This window comes from Salvia splendens, chromosome 11 (assembly GCF_004379255.2).
Source record: "Salvia splendens isolate huo1 chromosome 11, SspV2, whole genome shotgun sequence".
Classification (NCBI taxonomy): domain Eukaryota; kingdom Viridiplantae; phylum Streptophyta; class Magnoliopsida; order Lamiales; family Lamiaceae; genus Salvia; species Salvia splendens.
Genome location: NC_056042.1, coordinates 33,364,947 through 33,382,818, shown reverse-complemented (window position 1 = coordinate 33,382,818; position 17,872 = coordinate 33,364,947). Strand labels below are relative to the sequence as shown.

The following is a 17,872-nucleotide window of genomic DNA, read 5'->3' as shown; positions in this document are numbered from 1 at the left end:
AGGTAGACAAGGATGAAGAAGGTCGAGCCAACGACTATAAACAAAGGCGCTGATTGGGAGGCAACCCAAGTTTTTTTGTTTTTATTTTTGATTTCATATGTTGGAGGTTTTGTTTGCTCAATTCTTTCCTCCAACATTTATTTTGAATTGAGTGTTTCTTTTTGTAGTTTTTGTTCTTTTTGTAGGAGCAACTGGGAGTTAGGATTGGAGCTTAGGAGGAAGCACACCTGCAAAGGATTTTTACACCCACCCTCCCACCCGAATGCACTATGGACGTCATGCCAAGTTTGGGGGAGTTTCCTTTCCCTTTACTTTATTTGTCTTTTTTGCATGCATTGAGGACAATGACGCATTCAAGTTTGGGGGGGTTATGAATGATTTGTGATGTTTGTTTTTGGGTGTTTTGCGTGATAAAGATGTTTTGAATCTATGTAGTTAACGGGTGCATGCTTTATCTTCGGCTTTCTGGTTAGGAAATCTTGCTTGATCTTACTTGATCTTTGAAGCTTAGGATGAATGGAATGGGTGCATGAATTTATTTGAAAGAGCATGTTGTGATTACATCCGATTTCTTAAGTTGAGGAGAGTATGAAAATCGCATGACTTGTGGAAATTATTTTGGATTGATTTGCTTTATCGAGTGAAGTGCTTGCGTTCGTTTGTGTTAACGATTTGGGAGGATAAGGCACTAGGATGAACTCCATGGCCAAATGATCACATGCCTAGTCCATCAAATGATCCCCTAGAAGCCACCTTGAGCTTAATTTCTTATTCTTTGTGTAAACACTTAGCCAAACACTTAGCCACTGAAATAAGCCTAATTTTAGCCTCATCGATAGACCTTGCTACTATTTGGGTGCTAAATACAAGTTGAGCTTTGTGGTTTGAGTTTGAGTGTGGGTGGTGAATTGTAAAGAGTAGACATTTCTAGACTTGATAGAAGGTGAAAAGAATGAAGTTCTAAGAAAAAAAAACAAGAAAAAGAAAAAGACGACCTCCAAATTCACAAAAGTCGAGGTCTTTACAAAAACAAAAAAAAAGGAATAAGTTGATGAAATAAAGATAGAGCTTCTATGTTTGTTTGTGTAATCTCGTCTGGAATAGATCTCAAGTTTGGGGGAGTGTGGGTTTGGTTGTAATTTTTCGTTGGTTAATCTTTGGAAGGAAGTTGTAGGAGGGAAGATTTTGGCACTCAAATGTGTAGCCTTTGAGCTCACTATCCATACTTATCCTACCTCGTCCCTAGCCCCATTACAACCTTGAAATAAGACCTTGGACCTTATCGTTGATGCTTGTGGATGTTGTGTAAAGAACTTGGTAGAGTTAAAGAGGTTCGATTTGAAATCTGTGAGTCTATGTGGTTAGTATTGCTTAATGAGTCAACGATGATGGTTTGAGTTGTTTGATCGCATGCATGGACTTATTTTGAAGTGCACCTTAACTTGACGTTCTAGGGGGATGAGTGATTGTTCTTGAGAGTGGGAAATCTCGATTGGAAATGTTGGGGGTTTAGATTTTGTCACTCACGTCCCTACATGATTCTTTGTGATGAAAATTTCTCTGCGGGGTAGACTTGCGTTGAGTTTTTGTGCTAAAAAATGTACCTTGCTCGGGGCGAGCAAGAGCTTAAGTTTGGGGGGTATTTGATGCGAAGCTTATTTCCTATTCTTTACCCCGGATTTCATGTTAATTATAACTCACCAAGTCGTGCTTTGAGTGTAGTTTCGGGTGTTAGAAGCTGGAAGTTCGTCGGAAATGCATAGCTGAGATTCCAGAGAGTTCGCCCGGTCGGGCGTTTTGATGTCGCTAAACGCCCGGTCGGGCGTTTCCATATTGTGCATGCGGAGTCCAGAAAGTTCGCCCGGTCGGGCGTTCTGATTTCAACTAAACGCCCGGTCGGGCGTTTCCCGCGAGGCCATGCAGTAGCCTTTCGCCCGGTCGGGCGATTACCTCCTTTGAATTCGCCCGGTCGGGCGTTTTAGTCGCGTAACTGCGATTTTGCAGTTGACCCAGCGGTTGAAGGATTAAAAAAAACTGGGAAAATGAATTGGAGGGGGAGACGAGACAGAGAAAAAGACAGAGGGAGAGAAAGGAGGAGAGGAAGAAGAGAATGAAGGCATTCCGGCCATTATTCCGACCATCCATTCCCGAATCCCGACTCCACTTGACGAGAGCATCACACCTATGGTTTTATTTCTACATTCTACCATGTGTATAGGCTAGGCTCTCTTTGTTGCTCCGAGTTGTAATCTAGGCTTGTGTATTTGTTTTAACACCTTGAATCGTATGTTTGATACCAACAATGTGTTTGATAATTAAAATGCTACGTTTTTGGCTAATGATGTAGTGTTGTTTAAATCTTAACTATTGTCTCTTTAACATGGATTAGGATTGATCGTTTGTTGGTATGCTATCGATTTAGAACTGTTCAGGGGATAAATTGATAGTGGATTAGGTAAGTGATTATAGTAGACGACGTTTGTTCCCGCGCATCTGCAGGAATTAAATGTCGTTGAAAGTTAGTTCATGGAACAAGTGTTCAGCTGACTGTGAACTATACGTCGTAGACATGTTCAGTGCACGCGATTAGGTTGATAATTATAATCTCGTCGTATGTTTCGTTGTAAATGGTGTAAAACAACGCAAGCTTAGTGAGCAACTTGGAGTGACTTATCTTTATCGTATTAAAAATCTCATCTCAGTAGTTTAAGTTAGTTAACCTTCTCAAAATCAAAACAAAATCTTTATATGCTTTGTGTGATCATATTAAGCGTAAGCAATCTCGCCTCCCTGTGGATCGACACTTGAAATACTACTACGATACTGTATTCTTGCAGTAGTGTAGTATTATTAGAGTTAAAATAATTGAACTTGATAATCTTTATGCTTTGATTAAGAACTCTAAAATATCGCATCAGTCGACGTGGTCGAACTTCCTCCCATGGGCCGAGTTTGCGCTAAACTGCTTCCGCCACGCGGGCCTGGGCACCTCCCCTTTTAAAGCGTTGTACGGAAGGGAACCCCCTCTATTGGTGGCGTCGGCTCCATCAGCTAAGACCCCGCCTAGCGTGGCGGAATTAATCAAGCAGCGCGGGGAGCTTCTCAAGGAATTGCGCACGAACCTATCACGGGCGCAGCAGCGAATGACGGCGTCAGCAAATCATCATCGCCGCCACATTGAGTTTGAGGTGGGCAGTTTTGTGTGGCTTAAATTGCAGCCTTACCGTCAGCACTCAGTGGCGAGACCAATTTCGGCCAAGCTCGCGAAGCGCTTTTACGGTCCCTTCGAGATAGTGGAGAGGATAGGATCTGTCGCATATAGGCTACGACTGCCAGAGGGGAGTCACTTTCACAACGTATTTCACGTGAGCCTTCTGCGTGCTTTCGTTAAGGACCATCCGATCGTACCCCTTCCAGATCAGTTCGTGGGAAACAGACCAGTGGCCCAGCCGGTGGCTATATTAGACTCGAAAATTTTGTGGCATAAGGGAGCAGCGGTGGAGCACGTGTTAGTGCGTTGGTCGGATGGCTCGGATTCTCCATCTTGGGAACCGTTGGAGGAGATGTTGAAGCGCTATTCTGCCACCCTTGTCTGAATCAACTGCTAATTTTCCTTTATTAATTCATGCAACTGTTATTTTGCCTAATCACGTATAAAGATAGATTATATTAAGATTTGAACATAAGAGCATCTGCAACGGTGAGCAGGACGGCGTCTGTCCGTCCGTGCTAGCGGCACGGAGACGTCGTCCGCCGCTGCGCTCGCGCCGCTGGCACAGCGCTGCTCGATGCATCGAGCACGTCCGTGCCAGCGAGCAGGTGACGTGGTTGGCGCTGATTGGCAACGACATAGCCGTTGCATTTGAATTATTTTTTTAAATCTATTTTTTATTAAAAAAATCGATTAAAAATAAAAAAATATTTTCCCACTTCCAAAAAAAAGTTATATCCGTTTTCTACCCACTTTCATTATTTTTTCATTCCCATCCCCCCCAAAAAAATACACATTTTCATCTATAAATACCCCCACTTTCACACCAAAAAATTCACACCATACTACACAATTCTCATCTACATTCTCTCATTTCCATTCTCATCTACATTCTCTCATCCACATTCTCAATCATTCTTCCACTACTAAAACATAACAATGTCCGGCCACGGCGATCACCCCCCGGGCTCCCACGGTTGGAACCCCGATTTGTTCGGTTCACAACCGTTTCCTAGTCCGGAAACGGAATTTTCGGCCCCTCCTCAAACCAAAAGTTCGGGCGTTCCGGGTGGCTACCGGTCATACCCAATCGACGACCAAGATGCCCCCGAAGGGCAATACGGGTGGACACCCGAGCCTAGAGCGAGGTCGACCGCCCCCTCCCAAACTCCGACTCCTCCTACTAGCGGTGTCCGCACACCGTACAGTCCGACAGAGATTGAGCAATTTTTCAAGGCGTATTTGTCAATCTCCCAAGATCCGGAGATTGGCACGAACTAATCCGGCGATCACTATTGGTGGCGCATCAGTCGCCGGTACAATGAAAACCGGCCGGCGGGAACAATCGAGCGCAACGAGAGTATGGTGCGCAACGCCATCTACCGAGTCAACGAAGAGATCCAAAAGTTCCAGGGGTATTATCTCCAGGAAGAGCGGTCGGCGGGGAGCGGCCGGAGCGAGATCGGCGTCATCACTGCTGCGATGAACACCTACCAATCCTTGAACTACAAGCCGTTCAAGTACCTCAACATTTGGAAGGAGACGCGGTCGCATCCGAAGTATAAGGGAGGCGTAACATCCTCATCTAGCGGCTCCTCCAAACGGTCAAGGTCGGTATCCGTATCCGACGCTGGCTCCGAAGACGTGGCTAGCCAACTCGCCGGAGCTAACTTGGGTAGCCCCGACTCAATATGGCCGATAGGTCAACTATGACTCCCGAGCCACCTCCACCCCCACCAACTCGTTGTGAGGGATTTTGGCCCAACTCAATATGGCCGATAGGTCAACTATAACCCCTGTGCAACTTCCATCGCATGATGCCATGATATTGGGCCTCCAAAAATAATTGGGGGTAGTGCCGCCGGATGAATAGTCTTCCAGGGGGATATTTTTAGCTTTAATTATGTAATTTTTAATTTTTAGGATTTAATTATGTATTTTTAAATTTTTAGGATTTTAATTATATAATTTTTATTTTTTAGGATTTTAATTATGTTTTTTTTTATTTCATTTGTAATTTGTAATATTATTTCGGTTTTTTAATGAATTTTAATATTATGGAAATGTTTTTATTTAAATTGAATTTTTTAGGATTTTAATGAATTGTGCTCGTCCTTGCGGAAGAGCACAACTATAGGTGTTGTGTTCTTGCCTAAGAGCATACAGAAAAAGTGGGGCCGGGCCCACAACCGGGCCATGGCATAGGAAGGGTACTATGTCACTGGGTTTGGCACCGATTAAGTCTTTGTCGGAGCGATGGCTTGGCTTATGTTGGTCCAGTCAACAAGAGTGTCCACAATAGTTAAGGCCAAGCCCAAGCCACAAAAACTTGGCCAGGTCACAAAAAAACTTGGCCATCCTAATAGTGGACAAGCCCATACCACAAATTAATTATTTTTTTTCATTTTTGGTTATATTTTAATTTAACTAGAATAAAAATTATCGGACTATAATAATTAAAAAAATGCATAATTTAATAAAAAAATTTAAATCAATCCTTTGTTGTATTATAGAAAGGAGAAATTATACAATGAAAATTAGGGTGTAAAATGTGTGATGTGAAAATGTGTGTAATGAGTTATTTATACAAAAATTTTGAAAATATTAAAAAAAAATTACGAAACTTGGGCGGAGCCGCGGCTCGCGCCCAAGACCAGGCCGTCTCCGTGGCGCAACAATATCTTTTTTAATGCTCAAAATGATACTCCATTGTTTAATAAAAAACGTTCATTCAATTCAAATAACATCATTTTGAATATTATTACTACTAAGTGGCAGTAATTATTTTGTAAATACATAAAATAATTGAGAATAAAATTAAAACTTTAAAATTTAATATATTATTTTCAGATTTTATGAAACTACTAGAATTTGTCAACATCTTGTAATTTTAATGACAATTATTCCAGTCATTAAGTGTTAAGGTTGTACTGGAAGTTAGATCACTATAAAAATGTTCGATTGGGTCCACTACCAATAATTCCCGCCAACTTGACCTATACTTTTCTTCGTCAACAAAGTTTCCTTGGGTCCTCCATAATTAAAGATTTAAAGTTATAGACTTAGACATATTTTTAGTTGCATGATTAAACATTCCATAGATTAATTGCTAGTGTGAATTTATATTTTATGTGTGACTTTTGTATCCATCGATTTGCGTTTGATTATTTGCGTCAATTACTTAGCTGTGCTTTATTATTAGACTTCGTTATTAGTTTAAGATATCAATCGCAAAACAAAAGTAAAATAAATAATTAAACCAAAACCTAACAATACGAAGAGATTCAACATGGTTATAAAATGAATATTGTTTAGGGTTTTAGGCAAAGGGAGGTAGGGTTCCATTATTCACAAATCCACTCTTAAAGACCGAACCACCGAATCATACCAAATTAGGGTTTTAGATCTAGTTTTTTTATGGATGAAACACAAATTTATCAATTATTTTCGCCTTCATCACGAGCGTATTTTAATTCATCCGAAGGTAAATAAGTCATACTAACATGCTACGAAGATTTAACTTCATTCCAGTAGGTTTTTACTTCATTCCAGTACGTAAATGCGGTTTCGCAGTCGCGTGCCGTTCTTTCTCTCTACAATATCTATCACCACAGCCACAACGCTGATATGATGTAATAAACACATGGAATGATGTAATAAATTATTGGAATGAAGTATGTGTAGAAGCATTTGAAGTCCTACTGGAATGAAGTAAAAACCTTATCCAATGAAGTAATAACGTTTCTGAATGAAGTAATAAACGCACTTGAATAAATTACATTTTTTAATGTAAATAAAGTAAAAACTCAGGTCAATGAATTCAAATGAAACATATGTTGAATCATTTCAAAACCTACTGGAAGAGAGTAAAAACATGTTGTAGTTTCAAGGTATTACGTACGAAATGAAGTTATAAATCTATACAATGAAGTAAAATGAGCTTGTAATGAAGACCGAAAATTTTACACAACAGCACATCTCATCAAATAAACTAGATCTAATGGCCCAGATTTGGTCTCTAGTTCGGTCTTTAAAATTGGTTCGACATTGATCACAACTCAAGGGATGTATAGGTAAAGTTAATATTCCCACCAAATCACATCATACTACACTTTTCCTTAGAATCCGAGTCATCGCCTTAAATATCAAGAGAATAATTATTAACATAGTCTCATTCACTCATTTCCAATCAAGAATGCTATGGGAATATATATATAGGAATTGTTGTATATGTTATTCAGTCTTTCGTCATTCAAGTTGATGATTTTGGTGCCATACCGATAAAAATTGATATTATTGAACAACCAAGACAACAATTCACACAATATCCGAGTAATCAGTTTAAATGTCAATAGAATAGTTAATATAGTCTCATTCTCTCATTTCCAATTAAGAACATGGTTGAAAATTTGTGGAAATTACATGTGATCCATTCTTTTGTCATTCAAGTCAATGAGTTGGATGCCACATAGATGAAATATTTAATATCGATTATATTAACTAAAGAGTTAGATGCCACATAGATGAAATATTTTGTATTGATTATATTAACTTTTTATATTAAAACGAAAGAATGTTTAAAATTTTGTGATTGAATCATGAAATGAATGTTCCCACTAATTCATTTTAATATTAGTACTGCTACTATATAAGGTTTGGATGCAAATGATTAGATGTAATTTATTTGTTGTAGATTCCCATAAAAAGTTAAAATAAATTATATAAAAAGACTATGAAGAAACTTTCAAAAGTCTTCGGAAAACCTTCATACGAAGTTTCTTCAGAGAAGAAGAAATTTCTCAAGTAGAGAGAGAGATTCTCACAATCCAAACTGGAATTCCATCGGCAATGGCGCTCTTCAAGTTTGCTCCTCTCTGCATCGATCTTGTTGTCTGGTACGTTTCCTTACTTCGCACCTACATTCTTCATAGTGTTTTTCAACAATCCCCCTTCTTCTCTATTGATTATCTACTTTGTTTAGCAATGATAATGCATTATTCATATACCTTAACAGTTCAATTGAGTTTTTCAAGTTGATCGACGTGAAATTCTCGCGTTTCAGTTAGGGTTTTGAGTTCGTATACGTACACACATGCATGTATAATGTCTTTATGCAGATAATACGCTTAAACTAACCTCCTCATCCTCTCTCCCTATGTCTCTTTCCATATGAACATCTGATGCAGGCCTGCAATTGCTCTGGTTTATCCCCTGTAAGTTCTGTCATTCTACAATGTTGCAGAGTAAAGTGTTATTGTACAAGTTTTGGCTGAATTGGGATAATTAGATGATTATGTGTTGGTGGTTAATTTTTTTTGCAGGTTTGTTTCAATCAGGGCAGTTGAGACTGGTTCTGGATACCACATGAGGAAGTTGGTCAGATATTGGATAATGTTCTCTTTGTTTTCTCTCTTTGAGTTTGCTTTAGTGAAAGTCATTGAGTGGTAAGTGTTGCTCCTATAGCTGCTTCTGTTGATGATTCCCGATTATTTGCACTTAGAATGTTACTATGATAAGTACGTAGAAATTGATTCATGATTATTGCCCCTTGGCCTTTTGTAAGGCATCGATGTAACTGTAATGATTATGTGGTCGTCTGTATATCCTTGGATAATGAGCATTTTATTAGATGAAGGGATTGGGTTTCTTGTTTGGTTGCTTACCTCCTATGCCATTTTGTTTGGTATATGTGTTTGACAACAAGCATGCGTGTAGAGAATTAAAGAGCTTTGTGATCGTACATACAAGCTCTGTTTCATGTATGGATTTATGCATTACTTCATTTGTTTTGGACAGGATACCTTTCTGGTCTGGTGTAAGACTTGCAGTTATCTTCTGCTTAGTGATGCCTCAGTTTGAGGGTGCATGTCTTGCCTACCAAGGCCTTGTAAGTTCATTTATTGACAGGTTTGACATGCTAATGGAGGAGAGACTTTGTAAGAGAAGAACATTTTTGGATGCAGTAGACAAATACATCAACGAAAATGGATCAGAAGCTCTGGAAAAGCTTATTGCATCACAGGTCAGCCGCTTTATGACATTATTTGGAACAGTTCCTAGTGAAGTTTTTCGGTGATAATCCTTTCAAAATGAATTATGGAGCTTTAAGTTTCTTCAGGGAGTGTCAGATATTTTTGTAATACAGCGTGATAGGGAAACATGAGGTGGTTTTAGTTTCTTTTTAGTTTAAACTAGCTAGCCATTGGAATTTCACTTGTTATCTTTCTCTTACTCTCGTGGTGAAGAGTTTGCAATTTTCTTGATTTCTTTTCTCAAATTGACACCCCTTTCCATTTAAAATTGGGAACAATCTGAACATCCAGAAATTGCAGGTGTGCTGTACACATTCAATTTCTTATGTTGACTTATTTCTTATGTTATACAGATGACACCACCAGAAGCAAGAGTGGAAAATAGATGCCTTGAGACTCCCCTCCTCAAGAAATCTGAGCAAGAATGGACCTGTGGCTTATGTAAGATGACTAGCGTCGGTTTGTCAACGCTGAATGCTCATCTTCAGGGAAGCATGCACAAGTCCAAGCTTGAGATCCTGAAAGCAAGCTTGCTTAATGCAAAAGATACAGGATCGTCGCCTTTGGTAACTTGTGAAACTCCATAAGCCTGTTCCTTTGATTTAATTTTCTAAAGTATTGAATATTGATTTCAAATTGCTGATTTTGTTACTAGTATATGTATGACTATCTAAGAAATTACCGGGATTTAGATATTAGAAACTGAGCAGCAGTCCCTTATTTGCCTTTATCCTTTATGCGTTTGAGCATTTCATAGCACATAAGCTTCTGTCAGGTTCTTCATCTTTACTGATCAGTTTAACTTCCTTCCATACCTGCCCACCTATCAACGATAGCCAATCTCACTCTCACTTTTCCTTTAGTTTGTTATGCTTGTTCAAAGTTCAATAAAAATTTGTTGACCAGGATTATTTTGCCATTTCTATTTGAAGTCGCAGGTGCAACACACACGTTCATTTTCCGCTGCTTGGGATCTGAAGGGAACATATGCAGCTGCTGAGTTTAAAGAGAGAATGCCACCAAAAGAACCAGAGAACACTCTCCTCAAGAAAACTGAGCAAGAATGGACCTGTGATTTATGTAAGGTTACTACGGCGAGTAAGTCAATGTTGAATGCTCATTTTCAAGGGAGCAAGCACAAGTCCAAGCTTGAGTCCCCTAAAGCATGCTTACTTGATACGAAAGATACAGGTCCCCCGCCTTTGGTAATTTGTGAAACTTAGTCAACCTAGTATTTTGATTTTATTTTGCTTTAGTATTAATTTTGAATGGCTTTTATTACTAGTGTATGTAATTTAAACTTAGAGAAACTACTAGGATCTGAAATATGAGAAACTAAGTTGCAATCGCTTATTATTCCTTAATACACTTCAAAGATAGCAGTCACGGGCTTCACTCAACCTTTGTCGATTATACCAATACTTTCTTTCAGTTGTTATGTTTGTTCAAAGTCCAATGGTAACTGTTGAGTAAGAGTATTGTATCATTTCTATCTACGGTGGCAGGTGGAGCATGCACAGTCACAAGAAACTGCAGATTCTGAGGTTAAAGAGATGACGCCGCGACAAGAAACTGCAGAAAAGTGGAACTGTGATATGTGCAAAGTGACAGCCATGGATCTGTTAACGTTTAACGGTCATCTTCAAGGGTGCAAACACAAGGCCAAGCTTGAGACTATCCAGAAAGAAAGCTTGGTTGATGCAAAAGATACAGGATCCTTCTCACCTTTGGTAACTTGTGAATCTCAATCAGCAATTTATTTTGATTTTGATTTTTCTCGAGTAAATTTTAAAAATTCCTTCTTTTATCACTTGAATGTTTATGAAAATTTAAGAAGCTACTTAATATGAGAAGCATAGCAGGCACAGGCAATTAATTTCATCTCTACAGGCCAGTTTAACTTCCTTCACCACCTTTCTCCCTTTGCCAATCTCCAATAATTTTTCCTTGTAGTTGTTAATTTGTTCAAACGTGGAAAACCTTAGCGAGGTCATTTATTCTATTTGCAATGGCAAGTGCAGCATGCACAGCCAGTTTCTGCTGCTTGGGATCTGAACGGAACACTTGAAGCTGCTAAGGATAAAGAGATGATGCCGCCAAAAGAAACTCGAGAAACAAGACTCCTTGAAACCCCTCTCCTTAAAAAAGCTCAGCAAGAATGGACTGCCTTTATTACTAGCGTATGTATGATAAAATTTAACAAACTACTAACATCAGAAATAGGAGAAACTAAGTTGCAGTCCCTTATCTTCCTTTATGCACTTCATAGATAGCAGTCACAGGCTTCTATCAAGTTCTTCGTATTTACGGAACAGTTTAACTTCCTTTACCACCTCTCAACCATTGTCGATTCTACCAATACTTTTCCTTTCAATTATTACGCATGTTCAAAGTCCAATGTTAAATTGGTGAAAAAGAATATCGTCTCTTTTTTATCTACAATGCCAGGTGGAGAATGTGCAGTCAATTCCTGCTGGGTGGGATCTGAAGGGAACATATGCAGCTGCTGAGGTTAAACAGATGATGCCGCCAAAAGAAACTGCAGAAAAGTCAGGCCCAGACCCAGAGACCCCTCTCCACGAGAAAGCTCATCAAGAATGGAACTGTGATCAGTGTAAGGTGACAACCACAGATCCGTTAACGTTAAACGGTCATCTTCAATGGGGCGAAGACAATGCCAAACTTGAGACTATCCTGAAAGAAAACTTGCTTGATGCAAAAGATACAGGACCCATCTTACCTTTGGTAACTTGTGAATCTCAATCTCCCAATTGTTTTGATATTGGTTATTCTTAAGTAGTAGTAGTTTTTAAAACTGCTGCTTTTAGTACTTGAATATTTATGAAAATTTAAGAAACTACTTGGATCTTAAATATGAGAAACATAGCAAGCACAAGCAACTATTTCATCTTTATAGGCCAGTTTTACTTCCTTCACCACCTTTCACTCTTTGCCAATCTCTGATCGTTGTTCTTTCTAGTTGTTATATTTGTTCAATTCAAATGGAAACCATCGAGTTCATTTATTCTATGTGCAATGGCAGGTGCAGCACACACTGCCAGTTTCTGCTGCTTGGGATCTGAACGGAACACTTGAAGCTGCGAAGAATAAAAAGCTAATGCTACCAAAAGAAACTGCGGAAACCAGACTCCCAGAAACCCCTCTCCTCAAGAAAGCTCAGCAAGAATGGACTGCTTTTATTACTAACGTATGTATGATAAATTATAAGAAACTACTAGGATCTGAAATATGAGAAACTAAGTTGCAATCCCTTATCTTTCCTTTATGCACTTCATAGATAGCAGTCACAGGCTCCAGTTTAGTTTCCGTTGACACCTCTTTACCTTTTTCAATTCTACCAATACTTTTCCGTTTTGTTAAGTTTGTTCAGAGTCCACTGGTAAACTTTCGAGCAAGAATATTGTATCATTTGCATCTACGATGGCAGGCGGAGCATGCACAGTCAATTCCTGCTGGTTGGGATCAGAAGGGAACATATGCAGCTTCTGAGGTTATAGAGATGATGCCGCCAACAGGAACTGCTGAAAAGGGGGACACAGGGACCCCTCTCCCCGAGAAAGCTCATCAAGAATGGCACTGTGATCTGTGCAAGGTGACAACCTCGGATCCGTTAATTCTGAATGGCCATCTTAAAGGGTGCAGACACAAGGCCAAGCTTAAGAGGTGCAGACACAAGGCCAAGCTTAAGACTATCCAGAAAGAAAGTTTGCTTGATACGGAAGATACAGGACCCTTATCACCTTTGGTAACTTGTAAAACTCAATTAGTCAGTTGTTTTGATTTTGATTTTACTTAAGTAGATTTTAAAATTGCTGCTTAAATTTGAGAAACATGGCAGACACAAGCAACTATTTCATCCTTACAGGCAGTTTTAATTTCCTTCATCACCTTTTCCCTTTATCAGTCTCTGATCATTGTTCCTTCTAGTTGGTACATTTGTTTAATTCAAATGGAAAACTATTGATCGAAGCGATGGCAGGTTCAGCACGCACAGACAGTTTCTGCTAATTGGGATTTGAACGGAACAGTTGAAGTTGCTAAGGATAAAGAGATGATGCCACCAAAAGAAACTGCCGAAATGCGACTCCCAGAAACCTCTCTCCTCAAGAAATCTCAACAAGAATTGAATGGTGATATGTCCAAGGTTACTACTGAGAGTGAGTTCATGTTGAATGATCATCTTCAAGGTAGCCAACACAAGTCCAAGCTTGAGACCACCTTGAAAGCAAGCTTGCTCGAAGCAAAAGATACAGGACCTTCACCTTCGGTAGCTTGTGAAACTCAATTGTCAACCTATTTTTTAATAATGATATTGAAATTCTGCTTTTATTGTGGGTGTTTGATTTTATGTACTTTCTAGTACTATATGATAAGAATCGTGCTGCATATGAACTACTTCAAAATTAGAATGGAGAATGGTTAATTTGAATTTTCTATCTGCAACAGCAGGTGCAACACTTGCAGTCAGTTTCTGCCGCATGGGATCTGAATGGAACACATGCAGCTTTTGAGGAAGAAAAGATAGTGCCACCAAAAGAAACTGCAGAAAGGAGACTCCCAGCAAGCCCTCTCCTCAAGAAAGATAAGCAAGAATGGGCTGGTGATCTATGCAAGGTACCTACCGAGAGTGTGTCAACGCTGAATGATCATCTTGAAGCGAGCAACCCCAACTCCAAGCTTGAGACAGCCCTGGAAGTAAGCTTTCTTGTGCAAAAGATACAGGACCTTCACCTTCAGGAGCTTGTGAAACTCGATCAGCAGCCTATTTTCATTCATTTTATTTTGCACAAGTATTTATTTAAAAAAAGTGCTGGTTTTATTATCATTTTATTTATAAAAAGAAACTACTAGGATCAAAACTATGACAAACTAAGCAGCAATCCTTTTTTTCTTTAGGGGATGTTTTACTTTTCACGATTGATAAGATACATGATTAAATGTTTTATCCTGATTACAATGATTTCTCCAATCTTAACCTTTTAAAGAGATAAGAATCAAACAGAATTAGCTCAAATGAGCCTTAGGATATTCCATAGTTCTAATTCATCTTAGTAAACAGTGGATTAGCCAATACTACTATTTTTATCTGTCTAAGTTTCTGCTACTTGGGACCTGAAGGGAACATATGCAGCTGCTGAGATGGAAGGTTTAATGCTCCCAAAGGAAACTGCGGAAAACAGGCTCCCAGAAACCCCCCTCCTCAAAACAGATCAGCCAGAAGGGACCGGTGATGTGTTCAATGTGACTACCAAGAGAGACTCAATGTTAAATGATCATGTTCAAGGCAACCAACCCAAGTCCAAGCTTGAGAGAGCCTTGAAAGCAAGTTTGCTCAAAGCTAAAGATACAGGACTCTCATCTTTGGTAACTTCTGAACTCAATCAGCCAATCATTTTGATTTTAATTTTTTTTGCATGTGCTTGATTTTCATTTTCTTTTGTGTAGCTATTGATTTAGAAAAAATGTTGCTTTATTACCGTTTTTTATTTAAAAAAAAAACAAAAACTACTAGGATCTTAGATTCTTAAATATGCTAAACTGAGCAGCAATCCCATTTTTATTTTCCTTTAGGGAGTGTTTACTTTTCGTAATTGGTCAGATGCGTGATTGAACATTTTTATCCTCATTACTAGGATTTCTTCAATCCTAACTTTTCAAAGTTTTAATTCATCTTAGCAAATGGATTATCTTATACTCCCTCCGTCCCACAAAAGATGTCACACTTGTGGGATGGCACGGAGTTTTAGGAGGTTTTGTTTTGTATGTTAAACTGAGAGAGAAAATAAATATTTTATATTTATGTGAGAGATGGCCTTTTCCAAAAATGGAAATGTGACATCTTTTGTGAGACAAACTAAAAAGGAAGTGTGACATCTATTATGGGACGGAAGGAGTACTATTTTTATTTGTTTAGACTAATCCTCAAATGTAAATGCCCCTTTAAGGCACTTTATCACTGTCACAGGCTTCTGTCATGTTCTTCAAATTTGCTACTAGACTAACTTCTTTCATAACCTCTCATTCTTTGTCACTTCTATCTGCGATGGCCGTTGCAGCACACTCAGCCAGTTTCTGCTGCTTGGTTCCTGAAGGGAACATATGTAGCTTCTGAGGCTAGAGAGATAAGAACACCAAAAGAAACTGCAGAAAAGAGAAGTCCAGAGATCCCTCTTATCGAGAATGCTCAGCAAAAATGGACCTCTGATCCATGCAAGGTGACAACCACAAATAAGATACCGTTAAATGGTCATCTTCAGGAGACAAAACACAAGGACAAGCTTGAGTTCACCAAGAAAGAAAGCTTGCTTGAACTTGAAAAGCATACTGCAAGCAAGGTTAGCAGATTTTCATGATAAAAACAGTTCTTACTAAATATTCTCAGCCATGTACTTTCTGCATTTGACTTTAGGCTTGTATGCTTTTGGACTAAAACCAGAGATAGATAGAAGAAAAGTGTATCAGAAATATGACATGGAACTTGGTTGTGCAGAGATATTATGTGAGCTATTTATGTAAATTGTCTTGATTTAGAAGCAAATAATTGCATGCAGTTTGCAGCTCTTCAATCTCATGAGTCATGACACATAACTGTGATGAATTCTTAGTCTATATCTGATCCTATTATTTGGATTTGAGAAAATTAGAGAAATTTGATGATCAATGGTTTCAATCTTAAAATAGATTATATAGCCTCAGTACTGAGAAAAAGACCATTGGTGTTTTTCTATTAGAATCTGTTTGTGAAGTCTCCAATTTTTTCTTTCCCATGGACACAGAATGGACATGTTAAAGGGAGTGATTCCCACAGAGATGTCCAAGTTGTAAAATCAGAGGTGAAAAATGGTTCCCCGGCAGCTCTAAAAGAGGTCAGTCAGTTTTCTTGTGACATAGTCGCGATCTTAATATAGTCAATGCTGCATTGGTATGCTATAGTTTCATAGCAGCTGTTAAATTTTTTGAGCAAGCATGTTAATCCATGTACATTCGCAACTGCATCTGCAGGTGCAGTATATGCAGCCAATTGAGGTTCCCAAATGTACATATTCCAATACTGAGGTTAAAGAGACGAAGCCACCACTGAAAGCAAGTCGCGCAGGAAATCCTCCCTTCAAGAAAGAACGGATTGTAAAGTCAGAGGCAAAAAATGGTTCATCGGCATTACAAGAGGTAAGTTGTCTTGTCACGATCTTAACATAATCAATGCTACAGTGGTTTCTCCATATCCATTCGCAACTATTGCATCTGCAGGTGCAGTATGCACAGCGACTCAAGGTTCCTGGAAAAACATATGCCAATACTGAGGTTAAAGAGACAATGCCACCACCAGAAGCAAGTCGTGCAGTAACTCCTCCCCTCAAGCAAGAATGGAGATGTGCTTTATGTAAGGTGAAAGCCACGGGTGAGAAAGATTTGAATGCTCATCTTCTGGGAAATAAACACAAGGACAAGTTAGAATCACTGAAAAAAAGGAAGGGAAAGCTGGTTGTGTTAGAGATTAGTGGGACATTTAGACACTGGTGCATTCTATGTGATGCGAAGATGGCTACTGATGTTGCTTTGGCTTCTCATATTGGAGGGAAACGACATGCCTCTCGCATCGATGAAATCGAGAAACTTGAAACTAGCCTTTCAGCAGGTCAGTGTCAATGAGTGTTCGGAACAGAACTCTTTGATAAGAAAATATGTATATATATTTGTACATGCATTATTGAATGCAAGTGATTGAAATATTTGAATGAAGGGGATTTGATTTAGAAGATTGTTTATGTGGAATTAAATGTTTTGAATCAAAGCATGCAATTAACTCAGGGTTCCAATTGGTAACTATGTTAATGGAAGTACTTTTCTCATTTTTAGAACATAATTTTTCATATCTACATTATTTAAGAAGAGTAATAACAATATTTTAAATAGGACGGAGAAGTATAATACTCCCTCCGTCCATGAAAAATATAGCACCTTTGCCATTTTTGGTTCTCCACGAAAAACAGAGCACATTTTAAAAAGGAAGGAAAGTTGGGAATAGTGGTTAAATTTTGATGAAAATGTTGAGGAATCTGAAGAATAAGAATAAGAATAAGAATGAGAACAGAGTATCCATTAACCATCACAATATAATTTGGACAAAGAATGAGAATAAATTGGGAATAGTGGGTAAATTTTGATGAAAATGTTGAGGAATCTGAAGAATAAGAATAAATTGGGGATATTGGGCAAATTGTGACGAAAAATGTGGAGAACTTTGATGAATATGAAATTGAAATTATTTTATAAAATGATGCGATCATATCTTTTGGTATCTTTCGATGTAATTTGGAGTTGAGTTATAGACATTTATTTGAAATGGAAATCAAAATGTTTTATATACAAACCGAATGTTTATTTACAAACAATTATGATTTCATATCGATCATAAATCACAACCTTATAATAGTTTTTGTAAGAGGTTATAAACTTTTACCACAAACGATTGAAACGAATAACATGCAAACATTTTTATAGCATGTAAAATAAGAAATTGGACAGAGTTCAGTAATAATTATCTCTAATATTTATGATTCTTAGAAACACAATTTATAAAAATAGTTTATATAGTACAATAAAAAAC

General features: G+C 38.4%; 1 protein-coding gene across 5 annotated transcripts; it reads left to right on the top strand.

Moving 5' to 3' along the window:
* Positions 1-7,943: 7,943 nt before the first annotated feature.
* LOC121753890 lies at positions 7,944-17,021 on the top strand. 5 transcript variants are annotated; one of them, XM_042149179.1, is made up of 18 exons: positions 7,944-8,106; positions 8,398-8,424; positions 8,533-8,655; positions 9,008-9,233; positions 9,597-9,809; positions 10,176-10,448; positions 10,749-10,973; positions 11,265-11,423; positions 11,692-11,988; positions 12,287-12,451; positions 12,692-13,009; positions 13,250-13,531; positions 13,711-13,959; positions 14,383-14,628; positions 15,321-15,599; positions 16,041-16,130; positions 16,267-16,431; positions 16,513-17,021. In XM_042149179.1, the coding sequence occupies exons 1-18, from the start codon at positions 8,060-8,062 to the stop codon at positions 16,912-16,914; spliced, it is 3,786 nt and encodes a 1,261-aa protein (XP_042005113.1). In that variant the 5' UTR covers positions 7,944-8,059; the 3' UTR covers positions 16,915-17,021. The 5 variants fall into 5 exon arrangements, with proteins under 5 accessions (XP_042005113.1, XP_042005112.1, XP_042005111.1 ...); XM_042149178.1 differs by having other exon boundaries at positions 7,945-8,106; positions 10,182-10,448; positions 13,244-13,531; XM_042149177.1 differs by having other exon boundaries at positions 7,946-8,106; positions 13,244-13,531.
* Positions 17,022-17,872: the final 851 nt, after the last annotated feature.

Coding starts and splice junctions, on each gene's coding strand:
- LOC121753890 (XM_042149177.1), top strand. CDS start 8,060: ATGGCGCTCTTCAAGTTTGCTCCTCTCTGCATCGATCTTGTTGTCTG. Junction 13,532..13,710: donor ATACAGGACCTTCACCTTCG/GTAGCTTGTGAA, acceptor TATCTGCAACAG/CAGGTGCAACACTTGCAGTC. Junction 16,131..16,266: donor CCCCGGCAGCTCTAAAAGAG/GTCAGTCAGTTT, acceptor CTGCATCTGCAG/GTGCAGTATATGCAGCCAAT.